This window comes from Macrobrachium nipponense, chromosome 1 (genome assembly GCF_015104395.2).
Source record: "Macrobrachium nipponense isolate FS-2020 chromosome 1, ASM1510439v2, whole genome shotgun sequence".
In the NCBI taxonomy this organism is placed as follows: Eukaryota; Metazoa; Arthropoda; class Malacostraca; order Decapoda; family Palaemonidae; genus Macrobrachium; species Macrobrachium nipponense.
Window position 1 is genome coordinate 203,225,784 of NC_087200.1, and position 13,103 is coordinate 203,238,886.

Below are 13,103 nucleotides of genomic sequence, written 5' to 3' on the forward strand. Positions count from 1 at the left end.
TGGATGAGCTTGCTTGGGGACCATTTCCTTCCTAAAGAAGTTTGTTTCCCTGAATAGACTGCAATTCAGAACCTCTACAGTTTTTTTCCTACCGGGAAACTGAAATTTTATTAAAGATCTAGGAATGATTCTGAACATCTCTCGGTGCGTTAAGTATCTCTTGAGGTGATAGAAAGAAGTGCCGGACATCTGGAGAGGGTTTCAGATGTCCTGGATCATAATCTGAAAGAAGTGGAAGCAATTCAGTCGTCCCTCCATCCTCGAAACGAGTTTTTTTTGGAACCATGGTCCATATCAACTCTGATCTTCCACAGCTCTCTCATATCTTAGGAAGTATCTTCTCTCGGTCCCGGTTCGGGTTTACGAGAAAGAGCCTATTATAACAACAGGCGTAGAATGGAACGATCCTCTAGAGGTTCGTTACAGGATTGCAAAAAGTCCGCTCGAATCGTCTCGGATCGAAAAAAAAAAAAGGCAGCAACTACTGACTTCCGAGGGGTGGAATCTTTCTTTAGAAGTATTGTTGAGAGTTGTTGGTGGAGACTTTAGGGACGTCCCTTTCATTCATCTCTTCGCTAGGTTGAGGACGACAAAAAAAAAAAAAGAGGCTTCTTCTTCTGCTGTTTTTCTCGTCCCTTTTTCTCGATCCGGGAGCGGTTAACATTAAACGCCATCCTATGATATTGACGGGAATGGATGTTTAGTCTCTTTTCCCCTTTTTCAATCACTTAGGAAATGTAATAAGATGATTATATCATCACAGGGAGCGACAATGACGCTAATCGCCCCATGTTGGTCCTTCAAGACCCTAGATTCCACAGAGGTCACGTCATTCCTTCCAAGGACCTTTTTTTTCCGGAGAGAGTCGGTCTCCAATTTAACACGAAAAAGGTACCTAATAACCTCTCCGCTCTGAGTCTGACCTACGTTCAGACTATCGAGATGTTGACAGCATAAGATTGCAGTCTTCCCTTTCCCTTCCGTTTGAAGAATTGGGATAAGCTGGCAGTCCCACACAAAAAAAACTATTAAAGAATACGCAAATATGTTGTTTGACGGCCTTTGGGCTCAGAGATTTGCTTCTGTCAAACAACAAGCCCTTCACGATCTTTGAGTTTCTGTGAAATCTCGAAACTCGCTCACCATCTACTTTTTGTCTCACCTGTTTTCTCGGAGTCAGACACTCGTGCGAGATCAGGAGACATATAGTAGCCCTGAGTTTCTTGTTGACGAAGTCGGTTGCGTTTATACACCCCCGATGATCGTTTAACATGAGACCCAGGTTGGAGGGGTTGGGACTGTCAGGCATTCGTCCTTCGGGACTGAACATCGCCTTTTTGCCTCCTTGCTCCTTTCTCCTGGCACCAGAAGCTCGAGTCAGGAGTGGCTCAGGAGTTGATTCGCTAACGACGTTGGGTTTGCGTTGATACACCCCCCAAGGTTTGCTTAGCTTGAATCGCCAGCCCGGCAGTCCAAACACTCATCCTTCAGCGAAGAATAGTGCCTTATGGTCTTCAGGGTACAGCCTTGCTGTCCTTGATTCGTCTGACTGGTCAACTGGTCGGTCACCTGACGTTAGTACAGACGGACTGTCTGTTGCATGTCCAGATCGAAGCTTTCAATATGGAACTTAGACATAGTCTGAAGTTCTTGATGTCAAAGCATTCGAACATCTCCCTACCTGTTAACTTCTTGCATTTGATCAGGAAGGCATTTTTCTAACAACCACCCTAGATACGACAAAGAGGGTTAGTGAGATTTAAGCCATCGTCACAAGTTTTAGCTTTGAGAACACAAGGCGGTGTGCTCTCTAAGCTTTTCGTTATGGCCTAAGAATGGAAAACCCGTTTTGTCCTTGGGCCAGGAGCTTGGAAAAAAAAAAAGCAAGGATGGCACAAGTTGAGTGGGCAGGAGCCAGAGAGAGTCCTGTGCCCTGTCAGGTCTCTCAAGTTTTATCTACATAAACTCAAGAAAGTCGAAGTCGTACGGACAATCTGCAGTGTTCCGAAAAAGACCAGACTTGCCCATATCGAAGAACACCCCTGGCTTTATTGTTAAGGAGGTCTTTCCAAAAAAAAGCTCCTTCTTTGTTGTTTGGCACAAAGATTTGAAATCTTTTGATTTTGAATGACTCCACGAGGTGAGGGTGCGCGCCGGCCCTCGGAAAAAGCCATTTCAACAGAGCATGGCACTCAGCAACATCCTGAGTACCATGTTTTAGCGAAGCAACTCTCGTGTTCAATTCACACTCCCTGCGAGATGTGAAGATGGCATATGAGATCTGCTGCTCGCTTGGGCCATACGTGTCTGCAGACACAATCTTGGGGCCAAAAAAAAGAACAAGAAAGTACCACTCCATCCTATCCTGTAGAAAATGGTTTTTAGGAAAGAGCTCTTAATTTAGTAGTTGAGTCGCCGACAACGGTGACTTCTTAACTCTTAAGCCTTAGTTAACACACCTTAACTTTGGCTAGGTGGGTCAGGTGGTGATATATATTTTTATATATATATTTGATTTTACTTCTTAGCCCTCATGGTATGGTCAAATATGGTCTAGTCACGTCGTGGTCTCGCCCCTGTTGACAGATCATCTGGAGTGCACCAGCTATATAGGTCTCTACCTCGCTGGCAACTCTAGTAGCACAAGCAGACTTACGCGGCAGTAACCACGAAGTCAGCTATGCTAACAGGTAAGGAATCAAGATATCAATTATCTGCATATATATGTTTCCTAAAATCTTCTATTCTGTCTACTCCCCACCACCAAGGTGGGATTCAGCTATATATATATCTGACAGGTAAGTTTCATGAACAATTGATATTGTAATGATACAATTAAGTTTGTTCATACTTACCTGGCAGATATATATAATCAAGTACCCACCCACCTCCCTCAGGAGACAGTGGAAAATAAAAAAAATTTTATATTGAATAGCAAAATGGGAATGATTCCTGATACCCGCCTCCAGCGGCGGGAATAAGGGGTACTAAAACACACCTGACTCCCACTGCGTGTGTTGTAAGTGTTTTTAAATTTCTGTCGGATTCGGAAAAATACAGCTATATATATATCTGCCAGGTAAGTATGAACAAACTTAATTGTATCATTACAATATCATTTTTTATGTATTATATTAGTCCGGAAGCAGGTCCCCATAAATTTACCCCTAACCAGGAGGACATTGTAAGTCTTCATATTATCTTACTATAGGTCCAAGTTGTCATACCCAGGTGGGTGGCCATCTTACCCTTGGGCAATTTAAGATATTCAAGATGGCACCCAAGATGGCTTCCAAAAAGAACTTGCATTATTTCAATCTTCAATCCATCATCTTAATTTTTTTCTTAATTCCAAAACTATTGCTTATTGTACTGAAGGGTATGCTTTGCAACATTTTATATAAATGATGATTTAAACACATACGTACATAATTGTTAAGATGGTAAAAAATAACAACACAAAAATATGTTCTCAAAAATACAAAACTATAGTATATAGATTATGTGCTGGAATCGCCATCTCCGTCATCATCAGAGTCATTTGGTTCACTGTTCTAACACTCATCCTCCACAACACACACAGAAGACTGAGCACACACTGCCAATACTACAGCACCCACATCTTTGTGTACTGCAAGGCATTCTTCCATGACAAGAACATCTTATAAGTTTGAATAGTTCCTCTGGAGCCAGCCCAACACCTTGAGGAACAGTAACAGGAAACAGACAGTCATCTTTATGCCATCCAAAGTCTGTGGGATCTAGATTTGGAGGTTGTGATTGTAGAGCATTCTTCCAGATTGCAACTTGCAAGTGAGCTCGTTCAACATTTTCACTAAGTGCTTCTGTTGTTGGCAGCAATGTTTGTAACTTAAGTGCACTTGCAGTGCTACGGCTAACTTTTGATGCCCAAACTTTGTATTGTGCTTCTGTCATAGTTTTACACCCAGTCTGGTTGTAGCAGGCCCACATTAATCCTGCACACTGTGGAATAACATCAGGCAGGTTTTTGTCAGCGTTTCAAAGTTAGCTCAGTGGATATTGTCCTGACGTTCGGGTATTCAGTACAGTAGTTTTCCCAGTTCCATGGAAGGACCCGATGGTGTCACATCCTGAAAGTCCATGAGCTGGTAACAAATCTGACAGAGACAAACCATGCCTTTGCACTACAGCTTGGATGTCAATACATGATCTACCTTGCACTGGTGACATCATATAAATCTTCCTAGGGATTTCTTTTTTAAGGCAGAAGTGTACAAGTAACATAAAAATGTCTTGTGTCATCTGCTACAACAAATGAACATTGAGGCTGAATAAGAGCTAGCTGCTGTACCAAGATAGTATCAGCCTCTTCATGCAGTCTCCATATCATGACAAACAATGGATTTACCCATGAACAACTCTATGGGTGTGGGAAGCTTTCCCGTCACCACAAGTCTATGCTCTTGAAACTGATTTTTGTGATTCACCAGGTCCTCACAGTTGAGATCAATCAACTGTATTTTATTCTTGGTTATTGTTAAAAGCACTCTTTGAGGTGGAAGCTATGTGTGAGAACTTAGAGAATAGACTCTTGTAGTAACCTTGGCTCTTTGGCTCCATGTTGACTCCTTGATACTGTTTGGAATGTACCTACAATGATATATAATCATATCTAAAACCATACTAAATGCATTATAGTATAGATAGTGAACTTGTAAATGTCCTTAATAGGAATTATTATCATATAGTATACTTATTTTAATGAAAAATTGCATTAGTTATCGAAGTACCATATCAGTCATGCTATTTCACTTTATTAACATATCTCCCTTTAATTAGATGCAGTACAACTTACTTTAAGCAATTCTTTATTAATCATGACATTTATTGATTTACTCTCTAGAAAAACATTTTATAATAATGATATAACATATTACCTGTCAAAGGCAAGGTAAACATCACACAATTTCAAGTGCCTGTGAGTGTGTCTTCTGAAAGCATCTAAGAAGTCTTGCACCATACTCCCAGGGTGCTCTGGCCATGGTACCACCCACAGGATAGCACATCCATCAAGGAATTTTGCTTCAACGTGGCTTTCTACATTTCTGGCTGACACTTCAACCTTTGGAGAATTCTTCAAACTAGCTTTAGCCATAGCTACCTTTAGCTTGCCAGACTTATCAAAGATTGAAGTTGGATGCAGTGCTAGTTCATGGCTCAGAAGAACTGAAGTATTCAGGGTTCTGGGACTTGATTGTAAGCCCATAGCTCTGGCATATATTGTTTATGTATCACAAACTTCAGTGTCCCCAATTTTCATCTGTTTCTTTCTGACGGCCATAGTTTTTATGTTTTTGGAGAGAGGCTTGTGAAATGACGTAGGTCATTCACTTTCATACTTTTACATTTCACATTTACCTATGTCTTCTGATTTGTCCACATTGATTTGAGGGTCATTAAGTACACATCCAGTGACTACATTGACTAGGCCTTCATCAGGATGTTGATCTGGTTACAATGGGTGGCGCATAGCTTGTTCCACTTTCTGTCTGACTGAGTTTATCTTTCTGATCAGCCTGTATCCTTCCACACATTTGTTCCTTGTGACATGTTTGAGTTGCCACTTCATCTTTTCTCATACCATCTAGATCAGTAACTAGGCTGTTGCAAATAGAAGACTGTAGGCCTAGGTTTTCAGACTTTCAGGTTTCAACGTCAACCCAATGATACCTGACTGACCATGTCTATAGCAGATGTATGTTGTTTCACTGGCCATATCTGTCCAAACACCATTGAACATGCCAGATATATGGTGCATGGTATGTTGACCTTTCAAGAAACTCTTTCTGACATCATCAGGCATCGGCACTGTACTTCACAGAAAATAAAAGCCATATCTTGCATAATTCTGATGGCCAGCAGCAAAGAACAATGGCATCATTTCATTTATGGATTGCATATGTAGTGGCCAGTCATTTTCTCGCTCACCCCTGATAAACTTCATCATTGTCATAACTGGTTTTATCATGCAGTCAACCCATAATCTGGCAGTTCTGCTCTTTTTAGAAAGTTCTTCTAGCACCGCAAAGAGTCTGTCCATGGTTTCCATCTGGTAGGGTACAAGTACAGAACGGAGAAGCTCTTCTGTGAGAATTCTAAGTGCCTGCACATTGCCAGGAAACTTTATTTCCGTCAACATCTTCTTCGCTCCACCAAAAGGGCCAGTAAGAAGTTCCAACAATCCATAGTTTTCCATGAGAGTACTAATACATCCAACATAATTCATCAAGATGTGCATTCCTCCAAGTCGTAAATAGACATTGCTGAAAGTCAATGGATCATTCCACTGATAATTATAAATGTAATATATAATAAAAGATGTAATGACTATATATATTGAGTATTTAATAACAAAAAAACAGTTATGCTAGTTAAAATGAAGATATCTTGTGCTTTTCTAGCTACGGCTGCCATCTTGATTATTTTAATTTGCCCAAGGGTGTGATGAGTCTGAACTATGGAGATACTCAATATGAAGAGAAAAAAACTATATCAAAATTGTCCAGGTTGGCCCCAGTGGCTTCCAGACTACATGTGTACTACTCAAAAGTTACATGGATGAATTATTTTTACTGTAACTAGTTAGTGGGCCCAGTACCCGGGCAAGTGAGCCGGGTGCCACGGCCCAGACGATGTTTGACTGTACTCTAAAGTAACTGTTATACTAACCGGTTGGTTTTTGTTTTTTGCCGAGCTAACGCTTGAACTTTTTATTTCCTTTTCTTGTTATTTCCTATGTTGTTGTACCTGCCCTACTTGTCAGAACGTAAGAATTCACAATTCAAAGTAAGCTACCAACCGAGCAGTAGTTTTCCCAGATGTAATTTTCACCGGTATCTTACCATATTCAGCAACAATTTGAAAATGGCTTGGTCTTGTTAGTTAGGTCGTCCAACTGAGTAGGGAAAGACCCCTCTGTGTTCCTTTCACCCCTCTTTAACCCCTAATGCTAATAAATTGGTTCGTCGACAGAGCTTACAGACAGCAGACAGACAGACCAAACTACTGTTTTTGTTTTAAGATTTAGTTTTGTATGTAATGTAAATTTTGATTAATTAGCTTGATGCCTCATAGTGAATTTGTCTGATTGCCAAAAATCACATAAATTGGTTACACAGCTTATTTTAATAAATACATGCAAATGGCCCATATTCACAGTTTTCAGTGCTAGCAAATTCCAAGATATATGATCAGATAGTAGTTGGATCACAAATGAACGGTTGATTTTGTGGTATACTTTAGTAGTATATGGTAAAGTTTCCTCTTTGTATTATTTGCTGAAACCTAACAGTAATTTTTTAATTGGAAGGATGTGATATTTTTATATATTTTTTAATCATAAAATAATAATTTTCAGGTGTGTCGGAGGTTCAACCAAGTAAACCAGAGTCTGCTTAATAAAGGCTTCCGTAAAGTTGAACAACATCAAGCAAAGTGCCTTAAAGAGGTATGCTAGTGAATGTACTTACTACATACTATATTGTGTTACGTATTAGTTATTACATTATTTAATGTCCAGTTCAACAAGATCATAATACCAGTACAGTGTTCCCTTTTATTCACAGGGAATGTACCAGATGCCCCCCTCCCCCCACGAATACTTGAAAACCCTATAAAATGCTTAAAACTGTCAAGTATTTTGTTAGTTAAAACTCAAGAAAAATCCCTACTAAAAATGTTTTATAATACCTGGTTTTTTTAAATAGGTTTTGCATAAAAAATAAATTAAATGCATTTTATGATGAAATTGGTAAAAAAAAAACATGAATTTGTGGATATTTCTCATAGAAAAATACTGTGAATAGGCAAATTTTCCACTAAAAATGGGGGGTAAATGTTCCAGAGAGAAATCCAAGAATATGTGAGGCTTGCAAATCCAGAGGGCATGAATACAGGGGTTCACTGTACAGTGCAACTTTTGTAAGGATTTCAGTTATTCCTACATGATATACAAACCCTCTCTTCTTTACAATAGGGATTACTTAAGGCATAGCTTGGACACAGCTGCTGAAATCTTTAATTAGGTGGTTCGGTAGTTAACTACCGGTCCGGTCTTTTGTAGTCCCTCCGATCGAATGTAAATATTCCAATTTGCTTTTGGCCGTCGATGTGGATAGTCATGTTCTTCACCGCTCTCTGCTCGGCTGTTATTGCTGATTTCTTTTCAGTCCTGGTGGGATTTTTCTTTTGTCTTTATGTTGATTTCTCTGATAGTGTGTTTGTGTTTTTGAGAAAAGTGCAAACCAATGAATTACAACAGCCTGTGTCATCTGCCTCAAGCCGACACTGCCCTGTGGTAGAGGGTAAGGGGTGCGGCAAAGTCCGTGCCTCAGTGGAGATTGACCCTCATGCCCTCTGTTCATCTTGCTGTGGGCGTGAATGCAGCCTTCAAGATAAGTGTGCAGAGTGTTCTTTGTGGCCTGTGTTGCAGTCGGGAAGCGTGCCAGGAGGAGGAAATATATTAAGAAGACTGAATCAGTGGAGGGAGATAAGACACCTCCCACCACACCTACGGTACCTGACCTTGCCTCCTCCTACCTCTTTCCCAGCAATTGTCCTGTACTTAATGTCATCCCTTTGGAGTAGGCTTCTGCTTCTTCTTCCCCTTGCGACGAGTCGGAGAGAGAAGAGGAAGGGGACTGTGGTTGCAGACCTGAGGAAAGCTCCTTTAGGGGCCTCCCTCGCTTCAAAGGTACACCTTCGGAACGATGGGGACCCCCCCATTTAATCCAACTTTTGCTTCCACAGGTGAGGTGTCAGGTTTAGATCAAGTATGACTTCCTGTGATTGGCTGGCACTCTGTCAGTGACGCTGCCCAGCTACTACGTGCCTCCTCACCTGGTCTGGTCTCACCACCTGACAAATGTATCACCTACAGTAGTGACAGGGACCAGACCTAACTTGCCAATCTACCAGTTGCCAGCTCCTGTCACTGCAGTGCCTCCCCCTGGTTTTGGTGTGGCACCGTTACATGTTCTAAGGGTTACCACCCCTCTGTCCCCTCTAGTCGTGACAAGTACCCCCACCACCCCCTGGCCATTCCTGCTGTTGTTCCTGACTCTGGTTCTACACCTGCTCCTGCTCCCGTACCAAAAAATGTCCAATGTATCAGGCTCCATGGACCCGCGATGAGTCAATCTGCCGCCCCTTGGGGTTCCCTGACTCTACTGCGGAAGCTGAAGAAGAGGAAAGCGAAGAAGAAGTGATCCAAGGGGTTGTTGTCATCTTCAGCTTTGTCTTCATCCTCATCTGCTGCCTCCTCACCTCTCCCTTCAAAGGCTTCACAGCCTAAGAAGGAGAAGGTATCTTCTCCGCCCTGAAGAAGTCTCGCCTCAAGACTCCTGAGGGTCCAGTTGGCACTCTCACTGGCTCTCCCACTTCTTAGGAAGTGGGGACCGAGATTTTTTGAGGGTTTTTTTGTGTTTTAACTATCAAGCATTTCTAAGTGTTTTTTGGAGGGGTTGTAAGGATTCGTGGATTGAGATATTCGCAGTGGGGTTGGGGGTTGGCTGTCTGGTACCCCATCCTCCTATGAATGCGAGGGTTCTAACTGTAGAGTACTTTGTTTTCCCACTACCAGTAAGGTCCTCGGGTTACGCCGGTCTCGACTTACGATGTTTCGTGGTTACGAACGCGCCCCCATAAAAATATAAAAAATAATATTATGTGTCGTTCCGTCTTGCAGTTTACCGTCGTAAGCGAACGTAAACAAACGCGAACTAGTTTGGCCGGGCGCACGGTGGAAGAATACGCTTTGTGGGGGAGAGAACGGCGTCACTCCGCTACGCTCATTCCGCGCCCATACGCCATTTTGGTTGTTTACGCTGCCTCCTCTCTCCCTTGTGTTGTATCGTTTTTGTAACTTTTTGTTTTGCTCTTTGTTATGGCTCCCAAGCGCAAGGCGGACTCTTCTGATGGTAGTGCATCGAAGAAACAAAAGGCCATCACCATGGAAATTGAATGGGACATTATAAAAAACCGAATCTGAGAAAGAAGGGAGAAACGCCAACAAACATTGGCCGCTCGCTTTGGACCTTAGCCGTTCGACCGTTGCTACCATTATCAAAGATAAAGAGCGCATCGTTGAACATGTGAAAGGATCTGCTCCTATGGGGGAAAAATGGTGCGGTGGAAACAGTGATAACTAAGCAGCGTAGTGGTCTAATAATTGAAATGGAAAGGTTATTGGTGCTTTGGTTGGAAGACCAAAATCAACGGCGTATCCAGTCAGCCGGTTATTGGTGATTCTTTAGGAGAAGGCGAAAAGATTGTTTGAAGCGTTGAAAAAGAAAAGGGGGAGGGCAAGTGAAAGTGAAGAGTTTGTGGCTAGTAGGGGTTGGTTTATGCGATTTAAGGCTCGGGCCAATTACCATAACCTTTAAAGTGCAAGGTGAAGCTGCTAGTGGGGATGAGAAAGCAGCGAGTGAATTTCCTAAAGCGTTGTCTGAGATAATTAAGGAGGGGGGGGGTTGGGGGTTATTCTGCCTCAGCAAGTGTTTAACGTGGATGAGACAGGTTTGTTTTGGAAGCGTATGCCTAACCGCACTTACATCGCCAAGGAGGAGAATAGCACACCCGGTCATAAAGCCAGCAAGGAGAGGCTAACTTTACTTCTTGGGGGTAATGCAGCTGGCGACTTCAAACTGAAGCCCTTGTTGGTGTATCAGGCTGAAAATACCAAGGGCACTCAAGGGCATTTGGAAGGGTGGGTCAACTACCAGTAATTTGGAAGTCCAACAAGAAGGCATGGGTGACACTTGCAGTGTTTGAGGACTGGTTGCGTATACCATTTTGTTCCAAGTGTGGAGCGGTATTGCGCCTCCAAGGGTATCCCCTTAAGGTGTTGCTAGTGCTGGACAATGCCCCTGGACACCCTGCCCAGCTGGGAGACTTCAACCCTAATGTCAAGGTGGTTTACCTTCCACCTAATACCACGGCCCTTTTACAGCCTATGGACCAAGGGGTGATTGCTTCGATTCAAGGCCTACTACCTACGAAGACAATTGCTATGGCTTTACAGGCAACTGAAACCAAGAAGGACTTGACTCTGAAGGACTTTTGGAAATCCTACAACATCCTTGATGCTGTAAAGAACATTGCTGATTCCTGGGAGGAGATTAAGCAAACAAACAAGAATGGTGTCTGGAAGAAAATTTTGTCCTCAATTTGTGAATGATTTCCATGGGTTTGAGGACACAGTTCAGCAAGTTTGTCAAGAACGTTGTTGCCCTGAGTAAGGAAATCAATTTGGAGATGGAGGTTGATGATGTAGAGCTGCTGGAGTCTCATGGCGAGGAGTTATCTGCTGAGGAACCTGATACAACTGGAGAAGCAGATGATAGAGGAAGAAGAAGAAGCACCCACCCAGAGCCTAAGGCTTTCACAAGGCAGGACTTGGCAAGAGGTTTTGGCAGAGTTGCAGCAAGTGGTTGGCAACTTTTGAGGCTCAGGATCCCAACTTGGACAGGTTCACTAGGGTTTCCAGAGGCATCATGGATTTGATGCAGTGTTACAAGGAGATCTTGGATGAAAAGAGGTTTGCTCTCTGTTTCAGACTAACCTGGAGCAGTATTTTAAGAAGGTAGAGAGGCCTGCAAGAGATCCTGTACCCTCTACCTCAGCTGCCTCTGCTAATCCAGCACTTGCCTTGCCCCCACAATCTCCCAGCCCATTCTTCTGAATGTTCTGCTAACCCACCCAGACTTGCCTGCCCCACAATCTACCAGCACCTTCTGAATGTTCTGCTTAACCCAGACTCCACCTGCCCCAGCATCTCCAGCACCTTCTGTAGGTTCTTCTGCCTCACCTCAAGACTCACCTGCCCCAGCATCTCCAGCATCTTCTGGAGGTTCTTTTTCTCTTCACTAACCTCCCCCAGTCTCTCCAGCACCGCAGCTTCCTCTCCAGTGTGCAAGCCAACCAAATTAATAAAGGTAAGGAATTGTTCTCTCGTTGTTATTGATAGGTATTTACATTAAATCATGTGTATTTTTTAATGTTCCGACTTACCTGAAAATCGTGTTACGACGCATCTTAAGAACGGATCAACGTCGTAACTCGAGGACCCCTGTATTGTCTTTCTTGTGATGCTAGTATGCTGTGCCTCTCCTCATTTGGTTGTTTTTTTATGGTGCCTCCCTGGGCATTACAGGAGATCCTCTTTGCTGGTTGTCATGGTGGTCTTATCAACATAAAAGCTGGAACATCTTTGGACTGGTCATTTGAAAAACTTGTATACTACCACTTTAGTCTTTATATGTATGAAGCATGAAAATTATATATAAAGTATTCATATCACTGGCCTGCATTTCAAAACTTTTCTTCAAAGGTCAAGTTTGTTTTTTCCTAACTGAATTAGGACCCTTTTTGCAGCTGAATGAAAAAAATAGTTTAATTTCCTGGGTCAGGTTTCTGGTTTTCTAAAAGGGGGATAGTCTATTTCTATTCCAGCATATTTTCCAAAATATTGCAATTATCCAAGCGTTTATGGGCTTTTTTTTTGTGTGTGTATGTGTGCAAAACTGGGTCGTAGGTAACCTTTAATATTATAGTAATTAATTTTATTTTCTCTTTTCAAGTCTAGACAAGTATGAAAATGGATTGGAAGTGTAAAAAACCATCCTAATAGGTTTCTGTTACATCTGCGGACATGTGGTTCTTCCAGACCGTCCAAGCAAAAAATCACGGATTTTTCTTTTGTGAAGAAGGGCAATACCCCAGCTTAATTTGGAGTCAACTATGGGACCAGGGTAAGCCATTTGGTCCCCATATCTGCTGCAAAACGTGAAGAGACTTGCAGGATTGGAGGAACAAGAAAAGGAAGAGTATGCCATTTGGTGTCCCAATCATGGAGGGAAGGTAAAGATAACATTACCAACTGCTACTTTTTGCATGACAAATCTAAAAGGCATCAATCGCAAGAACAAGCACCATGTTCAATACCCTGATGTTTCCTTCTGCCATAAAGCCAGTCAAGGAGTCTGCCCAGTTACTGGGTTCTTGACTTCGAGAGAAATGTCTACTGGCACCAGGAACAACATTCTGTTGGTATCAGGACCACG

General features: G+C 42.4%; 2 protein-coding genes across 2 annotated transcripts in view; one reads left to right on the forward strand and one right to left on the reverse strand.

Moving 5' to 3' along the window:
* LOC135219066 (uncharacterized) overlaps window positions 1-13,103 on the reverse strand; it is a 155,253-nt gene that overhangs the window by 40,765 nt on the left and 101,385 nt on the right. The window lies entirely within an intron of this gene.
* LOC135220284 (F-box only protein 28-like) overlaps window positions 7,391-13,103 on the forward strand; it is a gene marked incomplete at its 5' end in the record, with an annotated part of 31,195 nt that continues 25,482 nt past the window's right edge. The window contains 1 exon segment of the mRNA XM_064257541.1: window positions 7,391-7,489. Within this exon segment, the coding sequence (XP_064113611.1) occupies window positions 7,391-7,489 (99 nt within the window).